This window comes from Cannabis sativa, chromosome 9 (genome assembly GCF_029168945.1).
Source record: "Cannabis sativa cultivar Pink pepper isolate KNU-18-1 chromosome 9, ASM2916894v1, whole genome shotgun sequence".
NCBI lineage: Eukaryota > Viridiplantae > Streptophyta > Magnoliopsida > Rosales > Cannabaceae > Cannabis > Cannabis sativa.
The window spans coordinates 4,554,749-4,580,909 of NC_083609.1; the positions used below are offsets into that span (position 1 = coordinate 4,554,749).

General features: G+C 33.7%; 3 protein-coding genes across 4 annotated transcripts; 1 reads left to right on the forward strand and 2 right to left on the reverse strand.

The window, feature by feature from the left end:
- Positions 1–11,884: 11,884 nt before the first annotated feature.
- On the reverse strand, positions 11,885–14,200 carry LOC133031176 (uncharacterized). Its single transcript, XM_061104613.1, has one exon. It carries the CDS (start codon positions 14,198–14,200, stop codon positions 11,885–11,887), a length of 2,316 nt encoding a protein of 771 aa, XP_060960596.1.
- An 816-nt stretch (positions 14,201–15,016) lies between these two features.
- LOC115721985 (protein BIC1) lies at positions 15,017–15,875 on the forward strand. The gene has a single exon (XM_030651102.2). The coding sequence runs from the start codon at positions 15,178–15,180 to the stop codon at positions 15,655–15,657; it is 480 nt and encodes a 159-aa protein (XP_030506962.2). The 5' UTR covers positions 15,017–15,177; the 3' UTR covers positions 15,658–15,875.
- Positions 15,876–16,736: 861 nt separating this feature from the next.
- Positions 16,737–21,780, reverse strand: LOC115722875 (protein CIA1). Of its 2 annotated transcripts, none has more exons than XM_030652224.2 (11): positions 21,524–21,780; positions 20,011–20,344; positions 19,476–19,622; positions 18,995–19,213; positions 18,843–18,907; positions 18,657–18,722; positions 18,445–18,516; positions 18,005–18,067; positions 17,532–17,607; positions 17,335–17,418; positions 16,737–17,011 (listed from the first exon to the last, which is right to left on the reverse strand). In XM_030652224.2, exons 2-11 carry the CDS (start codon positions 20,203–20,205, stop codon positions 16,934–16,936), a joined length of 1,065 nt encoding a protein of 354 aa, XP_030508084.2. In that variant the 5' UTR covers positions 20,206–20,344; positions 21,524–21,780; the 3' UTR covers positions 16,737–16,933. The 2 variants fall into 2 exon arrangements, with proteins under 2 accessions (XP_030508084.2, XP_030508083.2); XM_030652223.2 differs by having other exon boundaries at positions 20,011–20,349; positions 21,524–21,778.
- Positions 21,781–26,161: the final 4,381 nt, after the last annotated feature.

A 26,161-nucleotide genomic window follows, 5' to 3' on the forward strand; every position in this document is an offset into this window, starting at 1 on the left:
AGGTATGATACAGAAGTATGAAGAACTAGCATAAATAATTGGATGCCCTTTATCTGGGTGGCACTCAATTTACAAATTTGCATCTTAGTTGAATAACCAGTTACTTTACAAGATATATACTAAACTTTATATGTATGAGAATTATATTAATCAGTAGATTTATTATTATTGCACTACATAGATAATGATCATAATTAATTAACCTATTAGCATTAAAGTAAAAATAAGTCGGGAAACTAAATTATATGTTAAATAACTAGGCTAACTAAAGCGATGAGAGGATTACTGTTTGACCATATATATTAGAGATATTTAACTATATATTATGACGAGTTTAGTTGATTTTATATAATTTTCTTTTCTAGAACAAGATCCTTATTAATCTTTTTTGTCATGACTTCTCATTATAGCAACTTCATTGAACACTACTTTCTCTTGGGTAGTTAATATAATTAGAATTAAATGAATTGAACTTTTGCTAGACATTTCGGATTGAGAGTGGCAACTGGCATTGTGTGGAACATAACCGGAGACTTGTAGTATTCTGGTAGGTGAATGCTGCAGCAGCAGAGGTTATATAAAATACAACCTTGTGGATCCAACAAAAAAAAAAAAAAAAAAACACAGAATGTCCACTCGGGTGCATGAACCTTGAACTGGAGTGGAGTCAGAACTGGAATGGATCTCAAGTGGACCTAAGCGGACTTAAGTAGACCTGAGTGGACACTTTTGACGTAGCTCCACTTTGGACATGAGTAGACCTGGGTAGACCTGTATGGACCTGGGTGGACCTGAATGGACTTGGGTAGACCCAAATGGACCTAAATGGGTCTGGGTATACCTGAATGGGCCTGAGTGGACTTTGAGGTCCAATTGAGTAGACTTGATGTTTATGTCTTCTTGGTAACTCTTCGATATCTTGGTCATGGCACCTGGGGAACTCAGTCGTGGTACTTGGAGAACTTGGTCATGGGACCCGCGGAGTGTGATCATTATGAGACCTGCGGAGTGTCTTTACAATGTCCATTTTTCTTAGGAACGTCCTTGATATGTTTGAAGAGAGTACATGCATACTTACTTGGAGAACTTTTTTAGAAGTGAATGCCATGTTGGTGATAGAGCCTTTACATATATGTTGAGTGAAGAGGTTATAAATATAGCCAAAAGAAAAGATAAAAATAAAAAATAACTCGAATAAATTGGATTTAGGGTAAATACCATTTTGGATCTTGTGTTTTGCAAAAGTTAATAATTGGATCATCTGTTTTGTTAAATGACAAAACAGACCTTGTATTTTCTAAAATGATAAAAATAGAACTCTAATCTTAATTTTTGATAACTTTTTTTTTAATATGATCAACTTGAAAATAATTCCTAAAAAATGTAAACAGTTTTGTCATAACACTTTTAATCGAATCATTATTAAATTTTATTTTGACAAAAAATCAGTTCATGGTCCTATTTGTATAATTTTGAAAAATACATGGTCTATTTTGTCATGTAACAAATCAGAAGATATAATTGATGACTTTTGCAAAATACAGGGTCCAAAATAATATTTACTCTTGAATTTATTACAAAGTCCATGCAGTTGTTTATAGTATATTTTCTGATATGTATATAATATATATACTAGAATTCCTATTTTAGAATATATTTGAGACTAAATAAAATATTTTCTAATTAAAAGGTTGTAGCTAAATGTAGGCACCTCAAAAAAAAAAAAATCAAAACACACACGAAAATATTAAATAAATGTAACAACAATAAATAATCTTTAATACTATATCATCATAAATTATTTGATCAAATACAATATTTATGCAAGTATATTATAATTCGGAATAAAATTATTAATATTAGATCAATCAATAAACTATATATTTTATTAAAATATATATATTTATGTATATATAAAGTTCTTTTTTTAGGTGTGTTTGGATAAACAATAAAAAATTATTTTTTAATTTAAAAGTTTTTTATGCTTTTTTAAAATGACTTTTGAGAAACTATTTCAAAACTTATAATAATTTAAATAATTCTTAATTTACTCACAAAAGATTTTTTTTAAATCATATTCAAACACTTTGAATCATTTTTCTGAATACGAGTTGTAGGAATTTTCTTGGTGTGAATTTCCAAGTTTGCCCTACACCAACTCAAGCAACCTGTCAAAACGACAGGGACAAAATCGTCCCAAAAAAATCAATTTAAACAATTGACTCACACGACAAAGAAATCTTGGTCGTTTCTTTCACACGACAATGGAACTTATTGTTTTCACCTGCACGACAAATCGTTTTAAACCAAACGATTTGTCGTTCTGTCTTGAACAAAACTAAGTTCAATCAGAGCTAACCCTAGCTCATTTGCACCTTCGAACATTCGAGAGTTTCTCAAACTCTCTCTCTTCCTTTCCTTTCTCTCTGGTTCTCAAACCCTAGAACCAGAGATCTCACTCGATCAACATATCGATCTTACCCAGAATCCATGCTCAAACAATCACCATAAACACACAAACACATAGATCAACAAACACACACAATACATAGAGAAAATAAAGAGAGAGAACACAAAGTTTATAAAGGTTCGCCCTAAATCAGGGGTACATCCTCTTTCGAGCTCGCCTTGAAGACGTTTCTCAGGATCTGCATTATTTTGAGAAGAGTATTACAAACAGGTGAGAAATCCAAGTCACAATCTCGACTGGTATTTCTGGTTTTCACTCGATCTTTCTTTTCTGTGTTTTTCTTTTGGTTTTCTCACTATCTCACTAACTCTCTTGTATTTTCTTTTGCATGTACAATCTGGATCTGTAACTTTGAGAGTAAAACTCTCAGATCTGGCTTCTGGCTTCTGGTTTCTGGTATCTCTCAACTGAGAGATTGGTAAGGCTCTAGTACTCTTTATATACATGTAGATTAGGGTTGATCAAGGTCTGGGAGTTAGTTACAATTTTGGTTGTAACTAACTACCAGATCTTGATCCACTAGAGGCGAAGCCACATAGGATCTGGTCTGGTCTTTGTTTTTATTTGTATTTCTTCTCTTCTCTGTAAGCTGTATTAATAAGTGGTCCAGGTGAGGTCTAATACAACAATTTCCACCTTAGATCTCTCCTGGAGTGCTTATTAATATAGTGCTTCGTTCTTCAAGGGTCTTAGCTCATAGTGGTAATGGTCATCCACCATTACCAACCCCTAACAAGTCCAAGCAGTGCTTGAACTTAGTTAAGGGTAGCACCTTAGTACCGATATCAGAGGGATTCTCTTCAGTGGGAACTTTCTCTATCTGTACAACCTTCTGTGTCACTTTATCTCGTATAAAGTGGTACTTAATTTCCACATGTTTGGTTCTGTCGTGAAAGACAGGATTCTTACACAAGTGGATACAACTCTGGCTATCTGAGTAGATTGTAGGTTCTTCATCTAGTAATTTTAGTTCTTCTAGTAATCCCTTAAGCCAAATTGCTTCTTTAATAGCCTCTGTAACAGCTACATACTCAGATTCTGTTGTAGACAATGCTACAACAGGCTGCAGTTGTACTTTCCAGCTGATAGAGTTTCCCCATGGTGTAAAGAAATAGGCAGAGGTAGATTTTCTACTGTCTCTATCTCCTGCATAGTCTGCATCACTGTACCCAGTGATCATTCTACTATTGTCCCTTCTCTTGTAGTTTAATCCCACTTCTGTAGATCCCAATAGGTATCTTAACAACCACTTCATAGCCTCCCAGTGTTGTTTACCTGGGTTTGCCATGTACTTACTTAGTACACTAATGGCATAGGCTAAATCTGGTCTAGTACTGACCATTAGGTACATCACTGATCCCACTGCACTTGAATAGGGCACTTCACTCATAGCTTCCTTCTCAGCTGTAGTTTTAGGGCATTGATCTTTACTTAGATAGTACTGATTAGTCATAGGTTGCTTAGTGTGCTTTGCATTAGTCATAGAGAAATTTTCTATGACTTTCTTTATATAGTTTTTCTGATGTAGCCTTAGTGTCCCATGTTCCCTGTCCCTAGAGATATTAATACCTAGGATCTTAGCAGCCTTGCCTAAGTCCTTCATCTCAAATTCTTCCCTTAGCCAACCCTTCATTAGGTCAATTCTGGTCCTTTCTTTGCTCACAATGAGCATGTCATCTACATACAGAAGTAAGTAGATGACTTCATTAATTTTAGTGCCTTTGTAGTATAGACAGGTATCATAGTAGCTTCTAGTGAATTCTTTCTTGATCATAAACTCATCAAACCTTTTATTCCATTGCCTTGGTGACTGTTTAAGTCCATACAAGGACTTAATCAGTTTGCAAACCAAGTCTTCCTTGCCTTTTTCCTCATATCCCTTAGGTTGTTGCATGTAGATCTCTTCCTCAAGTTCCCCATGTAGAAATGCAGTAGTTACATCCATTTGATCAACTTCTAGGTCAAATTGAGTAGCTATGGTAAGTATAATTCTGATGGTTTTATACTTAGCCACAGGTGAGAATATCTCATTAAAATCAATTCCCTCTTTCTGTGTAAACCCTTTAGCCACTAGTCTTGCCTTAAACTTCTTAGGATCTGCCTCTGTAAGTCCTTCCTTGTGTTTGAAAAGCCACTTGCATGAAACTATGCTCTTTCCCTTAGGTTTCTTCACTAGTATCCAGGTTCTGTTCTTTCTCAGAGATTCCATCTCTGTGTCCATTGCCTTGGACCATTTCTTGGCATCTTTATCAGTCATAGCTTCCTCATAGGTCTTAGGTTCTGTCATTTCCACTCCCATAGCACAAAAGAATGCATAGGCTAGCACTTCTTCCCAAGCAGTGAAACTGAATCTCTGTGTAGGTCTAGGAACCCTTCTAGTTCTGTCTCTGGTTAGTTGGTAATCTTGTATTGCCTCAGTTTCTTGTCCATCTTCAGGAATAGGTTCCACCTGAATGTTGTCATCCTGAACTTGGTCATTTCCTTCCAAGTTTTCATCTCCCTGAGTGTTTTCCACCTGTTCTGGTTCCACCTGAACAGTATTAGGTTGAGTGTTCCTTGTTTGCATGTCCACAGATGTGCCTGCAGGGTTAGTGTCTAAAGTAGGACTAGATACAGCATTATTATTAGTAATACAAGGAAATAAGTCTTCCTTAAAAATAACATCCCTACTGTTTATAGCTTTAAACCCTTGTTTCTCTCTTACCCATAATCTGTAGCCTTTAGTGCCTTCAGGATAGCCTAAGAACACACATTTGAGAGCTCTAGGCTCCAATTTACCAACACTCTGATGTGCATAGGCTGCACATCCAAACACTCTTAAATTTGAGAGATCAGGAGGCTTACCTGACCAGATCTCCTCTGGTGTCTTGAATTCAATGGCACTGGATGGACTTCTGTTCACCAGGTAGGCTGCTGTTAACACAGCTTCTCCCCAAAATCCTTTAGTAAGTCCAGATTGCAACAATAGGCATCTGACCTTGTTCATCAAGGTCCTATTCATCCTTTCTGCTACCCCATTCTGTTGAGGAGTGATTCTCACAGTTCAGTGCCTTTGAATTCCAACAGAGCCACAATACCTGTTAAATTCATCACTGCAAAACTCCAAGCCATTGTCAGTTCTTAGGGTTTTAACCCTTTGATTAGTTAGATTTTCCATTAGGGTTTTCCATTGTATGAATTTAGATAAGGCCTCATTTTTATGTTTAAGTAAAAATTCCCAAACTTTTCTAGAATGGTCATCTACAATAGACATAAAATACACATTACCACCATGTGTTGGAGTTTTCTCTGGTCCCCAAAGATCAGAGTGAACATACTCCAAAATGTGTTTAGTTTTATGAACACCTGTTTTAAACTTTAGTCTATGATGTTTACCTAGAACACAAGATTCACAGAAATCAACTTTGCTTACTCTGTCCTTACCCAGTAGCCTTTGATCACTCATGATCTATAGGCCTTTCTCACTGATATGCCCCAGCCTTCTATGCCATAGAACAGCCTTTAGGTCTTCTGGATTGCTAGTGACTGCAGTATTACATTGAGTCACTGGTTCTCCATCTAAATAGTACAACCCTTCATGTTTGTGGCCTTTAATAATTGTCATAGCACCCTTACTTAGCTTCATTGAACCTGCTTCAATTTTGCTAACAATACCCATGTCATCTAGAACACTTATAGAAATTAAATTTCTAGCAAGATTAGGGACATACCTTACACCAGTTAGGGTTCTAACAATTCCATCAAACATTTTAAAACTGACATTACCTGAACCTTCTATATTGCATGTATTGTTGTTTCCCAATATTACTTTGCCACCTTTAGAATCCCTGTAGTCAGTTAGGATTTCCCTAGAGTTTGTCATGTGAAAAGTACACCCAGAATCCAATATCCAATCATCTTTGAAAGATGTAGATGCAACATAGACTTCACCACTGTCATAGCCATCTGAATAGTTTGCTTCTTGTTGCTTGTCACTTTGCTGTTTGTTTTGATCTGATCTCTCTGAAAACCTGCCCCCTTTCTTGTTCTTGTATTTGTTGTTGTAGAAATAGCAGTCTTTCTTGTAGTGTCCAGGTTTTCCACAATAGAAACAACCTGTAGAATCACCAGAATCTCTTGATGGTGATCTACTCTTCCCTCAGTTTGAGTTTCTGTGATGATGTGTGCTATTACTTCTACCTCTGTTCTGGTAGGGTTTCTTGTGAGATGACCTTCCTCTACTTAGGTTTATTTCACCATGTCCAGAATTGGATTTCTCACTTTTCATCTCTAAGTCTTTAGATTTTAGGGCAGAAATGACTTCATCAAGTGTGATTGAAGTCCTTCCATACTTGATTGCTGTCTTTACCTCTCTGTATGAATCAGGCAATGAATTCAGAATGATTATTGCCTGATATTCATCACTTAGAGCTTCATTCTCTCCTGAGTTTGCCAATTCAATATGCATTCTGAGAAACTCATCAAGATTCTGATCTAGGGTTTTAGTATGACTCATCTTGAACCCAAAGATTCTCTCCTTTAGGTAGATCTTGTTAGTTAGAGACTTCTGTTGAAACTGTTCTTCAAGTTTCTTCCAAATCTTGGCAGGAGTTTCTTCTTTATCAACCAATCTGATAATGGCATCAGAAAGGTTGAAAATTATGATTCCAGTAGCTGTTTCTAACAGCTCTTCTTGCTGTATTTTTGAAGTGTTGTCTGGCCATTCAATAGGGTCTTCAAGAACCCTTAGTAGTTTCTGTTGAGCCAACAGAGATCTGATCTTTCTCCTCCAGATCCTGTAATCACCAGATCCATCAAAACGATCAATATCAACTTTGATATTACTCATGTTAGAAAAATCAAAATTAAATTGAGTTGAGTTTAGGGAAGTTGATTGATTATCAATTTGGGGAATTTCCACAGGTTTTCCACTGTCCACAACTTCTTGTTGTGTTTCTCCTTCTTCTTCCAGCCTTTGTCACTTTCTTGAACCTTTCTTGAGTTGAATTAAGCTTGAACCAAAGCTCTGATACCACTGTAGGAATTTTCTTGGTGTGAATTTCCAAGTTTGCCCTACACCAACTCAAGCAACTTATTAAAACGACAGGGACAAACTTGTCCCAGAAAATCAATTAAAACAATTGACTCACACGACAAAGAAACCTTGGTCGTTTCTTTCACACGACAATGGAACTTGTCGTTTTCACCTGCACGACAAATCGTTTTAAACCAAACGATTTGTCGTTCTGTCTTGAACAAAACTAAGTTCAATCAGAGCTAACCCTAGCTCATTTGCACCTTCGAACATTCGAGAGTTTCTCAAACTCTCTCTCTTCCTTTCCTTTCTCTCTGGTTCTCAAACCCTAGAACCAGAGATCTCACTCGATCAACAGATCGATCTTACCCAGAATCCATGCTCAAACAATCACCATAAACACACAAACACATAGATCAACAAACACACACAATACAGAGAGAAAATAAAGAGAGAGAACACAAAGTTTATAGAGGTTCGCCCTAAATCAGGGGTACATCCTCTTTCGAGCTCGCCTTGAAGACGTTTCTCAGGATCTGCACTATTTTGAGAAGAGTATTACAAACAGGTGAGAAATCCAAGTCACAATCTCGACTGGTATTTCTGGTTTTCACTCGATCTTTCTTTTCTGTGTTTTTCTTTTGGTTTTCTCACTATCTCACTAACTCTCTTGTATTTTCTTTTGCATGTACAATCTGGATCTGTAACTTTGAGAGTAAAACTCTCAGATCTGGCTTCTGGCTTCTGGTTTCTGGTATCTCTCAACTGAGAGATTGGTAAGGCTCTAGTACTCTTTATATACATGTATATTAGGGTTGATCAAGGTCTGGGAGTTAGTTACAATTTCGGTTGTAACTAACTACCAGATCTTGATCCACTAGAGGCGAAGCCACATAGGATCTAGTCTGGTCTTTATTTTTATTTGTATCTCTTCTCTTCTCTGTAAGCTGTATTAATAAGTGGTCCAGGTGAGGTCTAATACAACACGAGTAATTTTCAAAGTGATTGAATATCATTAAGATAAGTATATTATACTTATTTTATACTTCTAGCTATAAGTAAAAGTAGAAGCTTAACCAATTGGGGACATAATTATTCTTATATAGATGTATAATTTTTAAATACAAGACTTAAAAATTGTATAACTAATTACAATTTAGAAATTATTCTTATTTATAACTTACTTAAATTGAGACTTAACTTTATTATAATAAATTTAAGGTTATTCTTCAATAGAGTATTCACATAAGATGTTCTACACTTAAATTTTTGTGGGAAAACTCTTTTGATGTTGATTGTTGAGTTTATTTTTTCTCTGCAAATTTGAGGTGTCAGATAAATATCATCATTAAATATTAACTGGATGACAACTTGAAGCCAATACAGTGGTAATTCAATGAGTATATAATAATGATATTTAACTGGCACCTCAAATTAAAAAAAAAAAAGGTAAATATAAAGGAATTTTGCTACTCTAAAAAAATAAGAGTTAAGTTGTATACAATTAAAACATAAAGAGATTTTTCCGCAAATAACACTTGTATTTATAACTATATATGAATATATCTTAATCTTTGTGTTTGTGTGATTGAGAGAGAGTGAAGATGAGAGCCACAGAGATATTAATATGAGACAGAGTTGAACAGAGGAAATACAATTTTGCTTCACACATGCATAAACATATGAAATAGAATAGATATATGTGTGTGAAGGAGAAAGAAAGAAGCTGACAACCAAAGATTTTCAAAAGAAGAAGTGTGGTATTTAATTATGTACAACTCTATTATTATAAATATCTACTGTTCAACTTTAATAAAAACCAAACAAGTATGTATCCATCACATTAATGATAGAATATATATTCAACTAATATTTTTCTTTCACTTTAAAGTAGCTTTCTTGAGAAAGATATATGAAATTATAACACACAGCACATAAAATGCTACAAGTTCATTGGCTTGAAGCCAAGTCATCCTATATGACTCAGAATCAATATCAACCTCTCAATCCTTTATAAATCAATTCAACTGCATTTTATTTATTTTTGCACACAAGTCCTTTATTTGTAAACAATTACATATATTAACCCTTTTTTTTTATTATTTATTTGGGCCTTTGTAAAAGAAAATTTGAATTTATATATATATATTTGGTGTATATTAAATTTTTTAAACACAAACATACCAAAATTAAAAAAACGGGCACGATGTATATTAGTATCCATAATACCTTTTTTTCTTCTCTTCTGTTATAATTTCACCATATCTATACTCCTCATTTCCATCCATATCGATGGTGGTTCGATGGAGGTCTGATGCTATCTTTTTTTTTTTTTTTTAATATTTTTGTACATAAAAAATGGTAGCATCAGACTACTATCGGACCATATTTTACATTTATAGATGTTAAGCTCCATTCATTAAACTTGTTATGAAGACATCAGGCAATATCGAACCACCATCGGACACTACAACAAAAGGGACATTTTATCTCAGTTTTTACACATGAAAAAAATAAAAAGTGGGATAAAAACTTTTAATCCCACTTTTACATTTATAGGTAGCATCAGACCACCATCGGATCTTCGTCTTTAACCTTTACTCACTTTAACAACAGAAAGACTCGAGCCTGGCAAAAAAACCAATTTTCTACCTAAAACTCATATTCGACTGTTTTCAACCCTACATTTAACATTAATTCACAAATATCAGGCATTAATCATACAATTTACTTCTACGACAATATTGTTGATAGAGAAGTCGTGGTTGATGGAGAAGTCGTTAGGTCCGTGTGTCGTTAGGTTCACAGTGGTCATTGGGTCCACAGGTTGTTGAGTCTGTAGTCACGGTGGTCATGGAGAGAAGTGACCGAGATTGTGGGTGGTGGGTTGTGGGTCGAGTCCTTGGGGTGAATTCAGAAAGTGAGAGAGAGAAGGGGAGAAAAGAGAGAGTCAGGTGTTTGAAACGAGAGGTAGAATTAAGTTTTATAAATGTTAACCTATTCTACTGATGTAGGTTAACTTAAGTTTAGAAAAATAATTTTAATCTAATAAATACATAGAAAGTTAAATTTCTCTTTGTAAATTGTAAGTTGCAATTAATCAAACTTAAAACATTTCTAGAAGGTGCATCATAGAATTTTCACATCACTCCACTTAAAAGATACACAAAATGTTACACCAAATTAGTGTACATCAAATTTCACATTATAGATAGTGTTGAATTTAAATTCAAACCAAATTGGTGCATAACTTTTTTTTTTGTTTTCATTTTAACGTCTATTTTTATTTGTTGAAAAAATAATCATAAATTATTTGTTGACAAATATATACATAATTATATCATAAATTAGTTATATTATTGATTATTAATGTAAATAATATAAAATGTAAGATTTTTAAGCAAAATATATTTATTTGATATAATATTTAGTACAAATTAGTGAAGAAAAAAAATACAGTACAACCAAAGATGATCTTAGTGATGAATAAAATTACCAAATAAATATTTTTCAGTAATTATGTGAAATATTGAAATATAAAAATATTTTACATATCTTGTTTTGTCACAAATTGAAATGTTGAGTGTTAGATGTAACTCTAGTAATTTATTATTGTTTAATTTCCTTTATCTTAATTTCCTTTAATTTATTATGTTTAATAATAGAAACAAATGTAATTTCTACAAAAAATTTAAGGAAATTACCCCATAAGTATAATTTTAATCTATATAAAAAAATAATAAATAAAATATAAGGAGCTTAAGATAATACTAGTGATATTTTATATAGTTGAATTAAAAAAATTGGCCCACCTTACTTATTAAACTAGGCATAATTGGGATTGATTTTAAAATTGAAAGGATAATTATTATTTTGGACTATGTGTTTTTTAAAAAATCGATTGAATTATCAATTTTATTAAATGAATTTAAATTTTTATTTTTTAAAATAATATAAAAATAATACTTTAAAGTTAAATTTTTATCAAATTAAAACTTGATCTAAATGTATTATAATAGAGTGGTTATTTTTTTTTTCATCTATTCATGCTAGAAATTATATTTAGGCTAATTAATAAAAAAGAAAATTGATAAAAAATTAAGTTTAAAATATTATTTTATACTACTTTCAAAAATATAAAATTTAATTTATTATTTAAGAAAATAGAAAATTTAATTCGTATTTACATTAATTTAAATCACACATAAAAGTGGTAGCTATGTTGGCTTAGGTTGGTGTCTTCTTTACATAAACAACTATTGTATTGTATGTGATGACTACTGAAAGAAAGAGGTTTGGTTTGGGTTGAGGATTGTCAAAATTAAAAATAGTAGTGATAAAATGTGGAAGATTCTTTTTTTTTTTTTGATGAAGGAATCTTTTATTGAAGAGGGAAAACTTCAGAAAACAAAGTTCAAAGTGGCAACAAAGGGTGCCACTTCCCTATCCGACAAAGCTCTAAAACAACTGAAATTGGCAGCCCAAGCAGCAAGGTCATGAGCTGCAACATTCAACCTGCGTGGGATCCAAACCAGGCCAGAAATAGGGGCTGTCGACATGGCCTGCAAAGACCGATCAAAGCAGCACCAAACTGTCCAATCCGGGCATCTCTTGGCCTTCAAACCAGCAACAGCAACTTGACAGTCCGAGAGGACCAAGGAGTTCGCCCAGTTGCGTCGATCACTCAAAGCATACGCCTCACGGATGGCTACCAGTTCAGCCTCCAAGGCCGAACCGACTTCATGTCTCGAGGTCGCAGCCTCCACCACCTGGCCCGTCAAATCAAACACAATCAAAGCCACACTCCCCAATCGGCCTCGAACCGCAGCATCCACAAAAATATTAAAGTTACTCCACGGATACTGCCTAGTGTCGAGTCCCAAAGCCATGTCCGCAACAGTAGGGGAATGTGGCTGCAACTCCTCCACAGTCTCCAACGCCGCAAGGGAGTTAGCATCCGCAAGGATGGCCTGCTGAAGCTTAAGGATTGGCCACTTAATTCCATCATGGAAAACCATATTTCTATACTTCCAAAGATGAAAACACACCATTATAGCATACAGGGTAAACCTCGACCTCTCTCCTGCATTAGCCAAAGGCAAATTTGAAGGAGTTAAGAGCCAGCGCACCATCGCCTTATTATCCTGAAAAACCAAGGCCTCAGAGCAAATTCCCCACGGGCCAGAACGCCAAATTTGCTTAGCAACATCACATCTGAAGAACAAGTGTATGGGAGAGTCCTCCTCCACAAGACAAAGGGTGCAAGTGGAGGTGTTCCCAAAAATCTGGTGCAGTCTACTCCCAAAGGGAAGGATGTCACGGGCAATTTTCCACAAGAAACACTTGGCTCTTTCATAGACTTTACTCCTCCAAATAAGCTTCCACAGCTCATCCTCCAAACCACTTCTCCCCCTAATGATAGCTTGGTAGGCCACTTTAACCGAGAAGGAACCATCCTTGGAAGCTTTCCAAATCAATTCATCAGGAGAGCTAGAAGAAAGGTTGGGGATAGACCCCATCATGGTACTCAGGCTCGGGCGAAACATTCTACCCATCTCCTCCATCGACCAAGATGAATCCGATAAGAGAAGAGAGTTAACCGTAACACCACGTTCCTGGGTCCTTGGATTGAAGGAAGCTACATACTCCTCCCAAGAGAGCCACGGTACCCAAGGGGAATGCCAAATATCCACATTACGACCACTACCGACAAGAAAGCAAGCCTCATTACGAATGAGGTCCCTGGAGGCCATGATTCCTCTAGCACCAAAGGACATAGTACTTCGGGTAGGGGCAGACCAGAAGGATTGATTGTGCTTAAAGTATTTGGCACGAAACAGGGAGCACCAAGGCGACTCAGACCCCGAAGCAAGCCTCCACCCGAGTTTAGCAATTAAGGCCAAGTTAAAATCTTCGAATTTCTTCAGATTTAAACCTCCCCGCTCCTTTGGCAGGCATATAGAATCCCAGCTAGCTAGAGCAAGAAAATGAGACTTATCTGTCTCCCCCGTCCACCAAAAGGACCGACACATCTTATCCAGGGCATGACTAATGGTCTTCGGGATTAAGAAGGTGGACATAGTGTAGACCGGAGTGCTTGAGGCCACAGATTGCAGCAGAGTCAACCGACCCGCTTGAGAAAGAAGCTTAGATTTCCACCCTTCGATTCTCCTAGCCAGTTTCTCAGTTAGAAAGTTAAACTCTTTTACCCTGCTACCCGAGAGAAGGATTGGGTTGCCAAGGAACCTGTCCTCTCCACACATGTCCCGAAAACCTAAAGCTTCCTTAAGCTCTGACTTGAGGCCAGGATCAACATTAGCAGAAAAGGTAAGAGCCGACTTGTGAACATTAATACACTGTCCCGATGCCAAGCAGAAGCGATCTAAACACTCTTGAGTCGCCAAGACTTTCTCAAGGGAGGCTTCACAAAAAATGAAGGTGTCGTCCGCATACATGAGATGAGAGATGGAAGGGCTCTGCCGGGAGACCCTAAAACTGCCCATCAATCCATCATTTTTAGCTTTAATCAGCATCCGAGACAGGATCTCATTGCACATAATAAACAGATATGGCGAGAGGGGATCACCTTGTCTAAGCCCTTTCTCAGGCCGAAATTGCTTCAGAGGGCCCCCATTGAGAAGAACCGAGAAGGACACCGAAGACACACATTTAGCCACTAATCGCCTAAATTGAGGGCAAAACCCGAAAGCCTCCATGGTATGATCAAGGAAATTCCATTTAATACGGTCGTACGCTTTTGACATATCAAGCTTTATCCCAACATATCAAGATTCTTAAGTTGTGATAATTGCAAAAGAGCCCTTGAACGAGTCCAATAATAAATCTTAAACATTGATGAAGACACGTACCTTTGTCATTTACCATACAAAAAAAGAGTTTCTCCTCTTTCAATTCTGAGCAGGAGTGACGTGTCATCTAATTCCCCACCCATTTTCTCACACCCTCATTCTAAATTCTAAATTCTAAATTAGAATAAAACAACTATTTTGTTTGTCACTAAAAAAATATGCTTCTTAGTTCAATTTATGAAAGTTTAAGAAGTCTATATTTTACTAATTGATAAAATTAAGAGGATATTTTTAACAATGCTAATATTATAAGAGACACAATTATATAAGTGGTAAAGTTTAATGGACAAATAATTTTATTCTTTAACAAAAAATCTTAATATTCACTACACAAAATTAAAAGAACAATTTTGATAACGCTAATATTATAAAGGCACAATCATATAAGTAACAAAGTTTAGAGGGAAGTTATTTATTTTTTAAATTATTTATTTATTGAGCATTGTTGTTTGATATTAATAGTACTTGATACATTCGTGTTACCTTATAAAGTTGTAATTGATTAACGATTCTCAAAAGTTATTACATTAAAGAGCATTATTATTAGGCGTTAATAATGTCTAATATTTTTTATACGTGTCGCTTTGCAATTAATTAACAATATTCTCTTAAAATTTATTATATGAAATTATATAAGAGTTGATAGTTGATACGAGATCTAATTGCAGTGTAAGAGGGTGCTAATGGTACTTTTGACAATTTTTTTTTTCTTTTTTAATTTTTTTGAAAAAGCATTTCTCTTATTTATTTATATCAAAACAAAATAACAATAACAATAAGAGAAGAATTCGATTACATTAAACATTAATATTTTCTCTCTTTGCATGAAACAACAAGCTGAAGCAACACTCACCAAAATGGCTCAACACCATCACCACCCTCAGCTTCAGCTAATCGACGGCGAAGATCGCACCTTCGAACGGAGACAAAGTCCGAAGACAGATAACCAAAACGAAGAAGACGCTGAAAAACCCCTAGAAGTAGTATCTAATTCTTCTTCTTCTTCTTCGTCGTCGAGTAATAATAATTCGAAAGAGAAGAAAAGTTTAGTACGTTGTGAAGAGAGGGAGTGGTCGGATAATGGAAGAGAGAGGCTTAAGAGGCATCGGATTGAGATGGGAGGTAGGGTTTGGATCCCTGATATTTGGGGGCAAGAGGATCTGTTGAAGGATTGGATTGATTGTAATGCTTTTGATTCTTGTTTGGGCCCTAATGGGCTTATCTCTGCTGCTAGGGCTTCTTTGGTTAAACAAGGAAGAACAGCCACTTCTCAACCCCTCAAAATACAAAACAGGTGTATTTAATTAATTAACTAATTTTTCTTTTTCTTTAAAAAAAATTCAGATTTATCATCATTTATTATTCTTCTTCTTGTTCTTGTAATATTATAATTGTATTTCATTTCATTTAAAAAAGAAAAAGGAAATATTGTGATACTAAGAAGTAAGATATTCTTCCTGTTTTAATTTCATAATTGTACAATCATTCTCTGAATATTTTAATTAGCATTATTTTGAGTTTATATGTGTTGTGATTTTTTATTTCTTTTCCTAAGAAAAGTTTAACAATTCTATTACTAATTACAACCTCTTTCTCTCTCAAACACACGTAGAATATTTTGTAATTTCTCAAAAGCTTTTATGGAAAAACATTCTATCAAACTTGTTAAATTACTTTTTACCACACATACACATGCATATAATCTTATATAAAGCTAATTTGAATTTATATATTATGTAGTTAAAGAGAACTGTAGAAACAATCTCAAAACTGGCATAGTGGACTTAGGCCCCTTATATAATCATAATAAATTTACTTTGGGAGTTCTCGTGTCATAAGCATAATCATTCATCTTCTTTCTTTCTTTCTTTCAAATTAAGAAAAGGGAAGTTTACATATGGATTTGTTAATTACTATAAAATACCAATTAACAAAACAGAGTTAGAATTCAACAAAATTAAGTGTTAAGGTGGGCTTTTGGTTAGAAATAATGAAATAGAATAAAATAGAAAAAAAGAATAAATAATTTTTATTTTTTTTTCTTTAGTTGAATTTTAAAGTATTAAAATATCATTTAAATAGAATCATCTTTCTACTATTTTAGTAGAATGACTTTCATTTTAAAATAAAAGGGAAAACCATCTCAATATAAGATTTGAAAAAAATTATTAACTTTTTATATATTTTAAATTTTACTCCATTTTTATTTTAATTTCTATTCCCATTCCTATCATTGCTCACAACCAAATGCCACTTAAGTGAATCGAAATGACCTATAACTATAGTGATTAATAGAAGAGAACATGATTTATTTACTTTTTTAACCAAAAAAATGAAGAAGAGGAAGAGAACAAGATAACTTCTGCTAATAAGTAAATATGAATTAAAAATAAGCTCACTCAAAACCTTATCATTGTTTAAATAAATGGTCAACAATTTATTGTTAAAAATTACAACAGCCATGTTTCTCCGCTAAACTATAATTAATCTGTTGACTGACAAAATTGGACCAATAAAAGTAAATTTTTGCATTACACATAATTCATCAGGAAATTAAGTGAGGAGATTCTGTAAATTTCTTCAGCTGGGTGCTACAGGTGCAAGCTCCCATACTTTAATGGTTCCATCATCACTAGCAGAAGCAAGTAGCCGTTTCTCCTGATAAATACATGAGAAAACATTACATAAAAGTGTGAAAGTGAATATGGTGGCACAATTTAAGGCAATAAACAATGTGTAAACTAGTACTATGTCTAGCTCTCATAATCTTGTATCTTTGATTTTGTAATTTTTAAATGATAAGGTATGACCAAACCAAACACAGTAATATGCGAAAGCTAGATGATGATGGTGAAAATAAAAAGTGGAGAAAATGATATTATCTTTTTCAGCAAAACACAGCACCAGCGACTATTGGTAGTAGAAGAAAGTGAATGTTCTAAGGGTTCCAGATAAATAAAGTATTTCTGAAAAATTCTTACCCCAGGACTCCATTGCACTGAATTTACATCCATCTCATGGGCCTTTTCCTCTTTCAATAGCAGTTTATACATAGGTCCATCAACCTTTAATATACATATATATAAAAAGAAAAAGGATAGATGAAAAAGTAGAGAGAATCAGCAATAGAATTATATATATACAGAATTGTAAGATGATAAGCACAGATGAATTATACCAAACCATCTTTGTCTGAGTTTTCCACAAAAAATCTTATGGCATCATCAGCTGCGCCACTGGCGATGATACCTTCCCTTCAATTATAGATGATTAATGGGATTAGATTGCAACAAGGAAAGAAGTTTTCAATAGGCAAAAACATATGAAGAATTGAAGATATAAGAGTAAAAACCAAGGCAATTGAATTCAAGTATACAATATCCTTACAGATGATAATCACATCTCTTTTGGAACAAATCTTGATTAACTAAAATATAATCAATTGCACTGAATTAAGATGCATATTTTTTCAACAAAAAAGTTGTCCAGAGCATTATTTTTGTCAATAGATTAATTAAAAAATGAACATCAACTAAGGGACCTAAGTACACATTTTGATGGCCTTCATCTAGCTAATGCTCCAAAGGTCACACATATATTAATATACATAAAAAACACAACATTTATTAATTATTAGTATACAACCAATACCTGGACCAATGCACTGAAAAGATTGTCCGATCATGATAACCTGAAATTGTGCAAAGATGTCTCCTGAAGAGGGAAAAAATGGAAAATAAATTATTAGAATGTCCAAAAATAAATTTAACATCCATTGTTGTCTGCCTAAAAAGGAATATGGAACACCGAATTCCAGATATAACAACGAACTGTTTGTTCAAAGAACACTATCTAGCAGCATAACAATTATTTCATGACCTTCACGACGAAGCAGGCATATGCAATGTAATGATGAATTGTTCTAATTTTCCATTCCTGCATCTAAGTACAGCTTATAGTAACATTCATGTGGTTGACCAACAATCAAGCCTTCACATGTAGAGCTCTAAAAATTATATGAATATAATACAACATTTCAAAAGTTTGGAATAATTACATTAAAACTAATTTTGATGTGATATTTTTCTCACCAAGGTGTGTAACCTTCACTAGACTGCATCCTTGCCAAGTCTGTTCCCCATATCTTCAGAGTAAGGTCATCGCTGTGGAATCAGTTAAATGCTATTTCAGCTTCTTCTTTTTTTTCAGCATGCACAGTTTCGTTATGATGTACTTTGTTACTCATACCAAGCAAGAAATCCAAAGTAAAAGCATGAAGGTGAAGAAAGACTGTGTTCCTTACCTGCTGCTGACCATTTTATCTCCACTGGAATTAAATGAAAGAGCCCAAACAGTGGAAGAGTGACCACTGAAAAAACAGAAAGGAAAAAAATTAAAAACATAATTCGAATTAATGAAATCAAAAGGCGTAGTTACAATTACAAACAAGTTGAAAAATTTGAGAGATAGGGAAAGAGAGAGATCATACTTGTTCGGCTCATCTACAGTTTGTACACAAGTCCAATTATCATTATCGCCATCATCTGCCCAAATCTGGTGTAGTTGGTACAACAAACAAATAGATTGATTATCTAGATGACCGCAGATATATAAAAATAAACTCTTAATGTCAGTTTTTACCTTAATACTATTATCATAGCTACAAGAGAATAAAACATCCATGGTCGGATGCCACTGAACCATTTTTACATCCTGTGTATGACCTTGCAACACAGCAACACACTCATACTCATGTCCTGGCTGTACTTCCCAAATCCAAACAGTTTTATCTCGACCACATGTAGCAATCAGTGACCCAGATGCATTCCATGAAATACTTTTGACTTCATTTTCGTGACCCTAAAAAACAAAACCACCACTAACAGTACTTACAAATATGAAGAAAAACATATGAAACACAAACTAACAAGATGTGAATTTTAGAACAAAATGATGTTGTTTAGTGCTTAAGCTTCCAATGTAGCATTCTCAAATCACTCTTGCATATTCAGAAGTTTAACTTGAACTCAATGTACAAAACTATACAGGTATTAGATGAAACTAGTAAAATTACTTGTACAAACATTGCCTACTACTGCAATGCAACTAAGGATATCAGTACCTCCAAAGTAGAAACACATTCATAATCACCCCCAACGTTTTCCCAGATAGCAGTGGTAGCATCAAAGCTCACAGTAGCCAATAAATTTCCCGAAGGTGACCAAGCACAAGATCGAACAGTTCTAGTATGTGTTTCGTCCAGAACTGCCTGCACAGTACCATTACATTAATAAAAATTCTATCACAATATAATCATGAAACCCAGATAAAAATGCTCTCCAATTTAGCATTAGACAGAAATTCTTCATTGGATTAGCATAAAACTAATTGTGAGCAACACAAAAATCCCAAATAAAACGATCTGGCCAGCTTAATTACAACAAAAAGCTCAATTCAATTAAACTAACTGACCTAATATCACGAAGTTGAAGTCACTTTACTATTTACTATTCAATATTCAATATTCAAAACCAAGAATGGAGAAAATAAATGAATATACGAAGAGCAGTAAAGTTAACTTCTCATCAACCAGCCAGAAAATAAGATCACAAATTAAATGCCACTTCCTTATTCAGTGAAAAAAAAAAAGGTCGAACCTTGCAGTTCCATGAACCAGTGGTAAGACTCTCCTCCCATATCCGTACGGTTTTATCACCGCTACAAGAAGCAAATAAATAGGGAACCCCAGCTACACCAGTGGCTGGGTTCCAAGCCAAGCTCCACACCCTATCGCTGTGACCCTCAAGCTTCTGAATCTCCCTCAGCTCGAATCTCTCATCCAAGAACTCCATAACCCAAAATGCAGGGACTACTATTCTCGATTCAGCAGTTCAAATATTGGGTGTATGTGAGCTATAGAAGCCACAGACTGGTTGCTCAGTTTTGTGTTTTAGGTCTATTTTGTGGACTGTGACACGTTGCCAGCACGCACTGAGCTACGAATAAAATCAAATAGTAGAGTTTAGCCTCATGCTGATTTGCAACAAAACTATCTAAACTTTACTTTTGATACAATTAGTGTCTGATTGGTTCGTGATTCAAAAACTATAATTTTAAAACGATAATTCTGAAATAAAAATATGAATTCAGTTATTGAAAACTTGTTTCTCAAAATGTGATTGGTTCACTGTCTATAAATTGTTTTTTTAGTTTTAAAACACTGAATCTGTGACTGGTAGAAAATCAAAAAACATAACAGTATCAGAATATATATAATTGGTTCAACTGAAGATTAATAACTATTAATTAATAGGTTAAGTAAATTTATAGATAACCATACTACAAGCAATTGAACTGAAGTTTCACATAACATCCACGTTCATCATTAACAAGGCTTAATTCACGACAAATACAGAACCAAATAATCTATCAACAATCAATACATGCCATTTTATATAGACTTGGGCAAATAGTAATCTTTTCCAAAACACCTTTTAGTTAGATTTTGAAAATGAAATATGTAATTAATACAAAAGCTACAAAAACAGTGATTACTGATAGAGATCTCCTCTAATAAGATGAAAAACATGTTAACTGAAATTGGTGATGATCACTGCAATAATTCAGGAGATGAAGTCTGATAAACAAAACAAGATGAATAAAAGCTATTTCAACTTGATTTGTAAGCCATCATGGAAAATTTCTTACCACCAAAGGCCATAAATAGGTGGTCAATTTCACATAATACGCTTCCATTTCCATTACCCTATAAAGGGCATGAACTAAGGAGTAAGAAATTTACAATACTGAAGGAAATTCAAGCCCATCTCAAAGAATAATAAGACTAACAAACAACCACCAAAACCAGCTACACTTCACAGCAATTGAGTGTAGTTTTATTCTATCTTATTCTTCTATGTGATCTCATAAACAAGTTTAGTCAACCAGAGTTACCATCCAAAAACTAAACCCACTATCAAAACATTTGAATCTACACTTCTATAAAAGAAAAATATTTCCATTTCACAACATCGTTAAAAAAAAAAACTGGGCAAAAGATTCAATTACTCAAACCATTTATGAAATCTAACTAAGAAAAAGTTTAAAAAGAGAATCAGACAGGAATAAGAGATTGCTTCGCGTAGAATGAGGAAGAGCGAATTTTAATACCGTTGGAGGTTGGAGCCGTCACTGAGAGATTCCTAAGGTTTGTTCAGTTGTTGGCGAAGTTGGTGTCGTGGTCGACGCTGGGTTTGGGTGGAAGCCGTCGGCGGCTGGGGCTGCAGCTGAGGGCGAGGGAGACGTCGAGAGAGAATCCTTTCGATAAGAAATTTGGTCTTTAAGGTTTTTGGAGAAAAATTCTCAAAACAGAAAACGAGGTTTGTGCTTTTTTTTTTTTTTTTCTTTTTATTAATTGCACACTACTCATTTAGTTTCTTTCTTAATCTATATATTTAAAGTCATTTTCCTTTTTTCTCTTTAATTCTCTCTTTTTTTTTTATTTTTTATTAATTTCATATATATTAATTAATATAAAAAATATTTTTTCCTTAATTCATTTATTTTTTTAAAAAAAATATAATAACAACAAAATATTTAATTATTAGATTTTTTTGGCCACGTTTTAGCTTCTTTTTTTAAATTAAAATTTTAAAAAATAATATACAATTAATATATTTTTTCTTAATTCATTTATCTTTTTTTTTAAAGAAATGATAACTCAACAAAAAATTTAGTTATTAGATTTTTTTTGGCCACGTTTTGGCTTTTTATTTTTAAATTAAAATTTTAAAAAATAATATATAATTAATATATTAAAAAATCTATATCCTATCATATATACAAAATTATTTTTTAATTATTTTATTATTTTTTAAAAAAATCTTCTACTACCACACAAAAATTTATTTTTTAATTATTTATTTTCTTTATATTATGATGACAATATTATTTATATAATTGTTTTAAAATTAGGTATAATTCTTTTGTGATAGACTATCGAAAAACTGACATGGGGTAATTTTATAATGGTGATCTTCTGAGAAGTTTTTTCAAGAAGTGTGCGAGTGAAGACAAAACACGCTAGAAATACTCGTGTTGGTTTGTAGGGTCAGTCGTCATTTCATGAAGCAACCAAAATGACGTACTTGTGTGTAAGAGTCATCATTCCGTGAGTGTAAGGGCCCAATGAAGGCTTAAAGCGGGGACGTTACAAAATGGTATCAGAGCAACGTCTGACCTCCAAAAGGGGTGATTGTGACAGTCAGAGCCTTGTGATCCGAAGGGGAAAAATCGGGAGCTGTACAATCCCACGTTACCTAGGGAAAGTCATGCGCGATGATTCTGAGACTGTGTAGGTATAGAACTAAACAGTTGAAGAGGCTTAAATGGATTGATTAGTACTACCTATATCAACAAGGTGCATTTTGTTTTTTGGTAGCCCATCATGAAAGAATTTCCCAGTTAAGCGTGCTTAACCTGAGTAATTTTAAACCACGTGGTAAATTAAAATATCAAAAAATTTATTTTTGATATTATAATTTATTTTTACATATGTTTTTAGATGTAAATATTGAGAAAATTTTTGTAATTAGAAATTATAATTAGTATTTTTTTTAAAAAAAATTATCAAAACTCTATTATAAAATCAAAATTATAGGAGTAATATAAATTTTACCAATCATCAATGTGAAACAACACATACAAGCTTCTTTTTCTTTTTTTAATAGATTTAATTAAACATAGTTCTACTTCTTGATATTTGAATTTTATTTTCAGAAACATTCTACCAATCAACAATCATAATGGCCCCATGTACTTTAAATTTTTAAATTCATGTCCTAAACCTCTTAATTTGATTTTTTGAAGACAGCACAATCCTTCAAATTTTACTTTTATTTTGGTATTTACTTTTCTCCTTATTTCCTTCAGTTTATCAAGATTTTTAAAATCAAATTAAATAAGTATTTAAACTAAAAAAAAAAAAAAGATAAAATTTTTATGTAATTGAGACAATAATGAGTCTTAGTTTACAAGTCACTGTTATTGAGCTCCATAGCTATGGAATTTACACTGTATTTCTAGTTCTTTGAACCTAAAAATTCACCATTCGTTGGTAAATGGCTCCGGTATTTTTCAATCCAGATAGCATGATCTTGTAGCAGTAGATTGCTTTGTCAGTTTGGAAACTGATGTACTCCTGATCAGTCACATGCATTTTTATTTAGTTGTAGCTAGAGTACGCATCTATGAAGGTTAAGAGTTAATATTCCGAGGTAGCATCAACCATTTTATCAATGCGCAGAAGTGAAAAACAGTCTTTCGAACAAGATTTGTTTAGATCTATGAATCTATACACATTCTCCATGTCCCATTAGGCTTTAGGACCAGAATTGGATTGACAACCCATATGGGATACAGAGCTTCACTGAGGATGTCAATGTTTGTCAACTTGTCTACCTCTATTTTTACTACTTCTAACCTCGTTGAATCCAGAAGTCTCCGCTTTTGTTGGACTGGTTCCGCATTGAGATCTACGTTTAGTGCATGGCAAATAATATGGGAACTAATGCCGGTCATATCAGAAGGAGTCCAGGCTAACACGTCACTATTTTCCTTGATCGTGGAAATAATTTTTTCCTTCACTGCCGGAGGCAAGTTCTTCCCTACTTGTATAACCTTGGTGGGATGTCCATCATCTATGCATACTTCTTCCACTTTCTCCATTGGTTCTATGACACGTTCCATGCCAATTCGTGGATCAAGTACTTCATCTTCCTGGACCACCCCCAGTGTTGGCTGGGAAGATGTTCCAACTTTAGAGTTATTTCCTTCTCCGACCATGAGTACAATTATGGTTGAAATACTGTAACAACTTTGCGCACTTCTTTGATCTCCTCTGATTGTCCTTATGCTTTCGGTATTACTTTGGAATTTTAAGCACAAATGCCGAATGGATGTCACGACTCCAAAATCTATTAAAAATAGTCTTCTGAAGATGATATTATAAGTAGTAGGGCAATCGGCTATTACAAATGTGTTGTACTTGAATGAAGATATTGTGTTGCTTCCGGGAACTTCCTCATTTATAGTCATTGGAAGTTATATTTTGCCCATGGGGATCAATGTGTCTCCATTAAAACCTTGCAATTGGATAGGGCATGGTAGCAGATTGGCTTCCACTAGACCAATGGCATGGAATGTTCCTTTAAAAATGATGTTCATAGAGCTTCCATTATCTAACGAAGATTTTAGAAACTCTTTTATTATTTACTATTTGAGCCTCTATTACCAAAGGGTCATTATGAGGGAAGTGCACATGACTGGCGTCGTCTTTTGTAAAAGTCATTGGTAAATTCATCATCTTTGGATGTTGGGTGAATAATTGTACCAAATGGGAAGCTTCTCCTTGATTCAACTCATTCAGGTACCATTTTTTTTGCATTTCGAGTGCTTCTGACAATATGAGGTCCACCTAAAATAGTTACTACATAATCATCTAAGACTGACAATGCAGCTTCTGAAGGGTATGAATTTCCAAGACCGGGGACTACAATTACTGCTACTGCTGTTGGAGCGTTCTGTGCCGCTGAAGGCCTTGTGCATTTGCAAGTGTGATCACTAGGCCTAAGTAAGTATTCTGTAGGTTTTTATTATAAATGGTTAATAGTATCAAGTTTAGTCTTTTTCTGATGTCATGACATATTTACTTATTTGGAGTGAAAACAAAATTTCTGATAATGATTTCTAAACAAAAACAGTAGAGAAATTGTTGATTAAGAAAAAACAGTAGTAAATTAGGAAAGAAAATAAAAATATATGAAATATTGAATCTCTTACTTGTCTTTTTTCATGTTGCTTGTTATAATTAAAAGGAATGGAAATTAACCTCTGTAAAGTTATGAGTGCACATAAGTGTAATTTTATTTTTGGTCCATTAAAATAACTCATTGTCGTCAATGAATTATTTTATATCATATACAGTACAACTATAAATATGGGTAGAATTTTTGTCTAAACACGACACAAAACATAAAAAGAATATGAGCTTGAGCCAAGCACTACACAATATTGCAACAGAGAACAATCAGTGTGTCCTTGGCTGGATTAAATGATGCAAAGAAATTAAAGCTAGTTCAAGAGTGGTATGATTTTTGCAATTAATAGTTAGGAAAATCCAAAGGGGTGTATATTGTTAATGAAATATTAGAGCATGTTTGGTATTGTTTTTTGTTTTTTGTTTTCAAAAAATTGTTTTTAGAAATGAGAGCAAAAAAATAATTTTTGAAGTTTTTAAAAACAAGTCATGTTTGGTTAGTGTTTTTTAAAAACAATATTGACTAAAAGTGAATTGATTTTTAAAAAAATTCTTGTTTTTTGTAACTTTGTTTTCTGAAAACTGTTTTTAAAAAACAAGGCCAAACAAGCCAAATTGTTTTCAAAAAATAATTTTTTGTTTTTAAAAACAAAAAACAGTTTTTTAGTTATGATGCCAAACGTGCACTTAATTTTGTGAAAAAACTTCATACACCTTACCATATACTCACAACTAATTTGTTACCGACTTATAAAAAGAAAAGGAAAAAACCTATAAAGGCCTATTCTATAATCCAAATGATGTAATTTTATTTTAGTTTTTTAGGATAAGATGATAACTTTAGATAAAACATAGCAGTACTAACTATTAAGTTGGTCAAGTTTTTGAAAATTGTTATAATATAAAAATTAAAATTATATTTTAAAAAGTTAACTAATTAGTTTTGTTTGAAGACAATCAAAATATAGTTTGTAAAATTAAAAGAGATTGCA

What these genes read in the sequence shown, in the direction of transcription:
- LOC115721985 (XM_030651102.2), top strand. Translation starts at nt 15,178, where the DNA reads ATGAAACAACAAGCTGAAGCAACACTCACCAAAATGGCTCAACACCAT.
- LOC133031176 (XM_061104613.1), bottom strand. Translation starts at nt 14,200, where the DNA reads ATGGAGGCTTTCGGGTTTTGCCCTCAATTTAGGCGATTAGTGGCTAAA.
- LOC115722875 (XM_030652224.2), bottom strand. Translation starts at nt 20,205, where the DNA reads ATGGAGTTCTTGGATGAGAGATTCGAGCTGAGGGAGATTCAGAAGCTT. An exon ending in CTGGTTCATGGAACTGCAAG is followed by an intron (nt 19,623 to 20,010) that starts GTTCGACCTTTT and finishes GGTACTGTGCAG; the next exon opens with GCAGTTCTGGACGAAACACA. An exon ending in CAGTGCAATGGAGTCCTGGG is followed by an intron (nt 17,012 to 17,334) that starts GTAAGAATTTTT and finishes TGTATTTATCAG; the next exon opens with GAGAAACGGCTACTTGCTTC.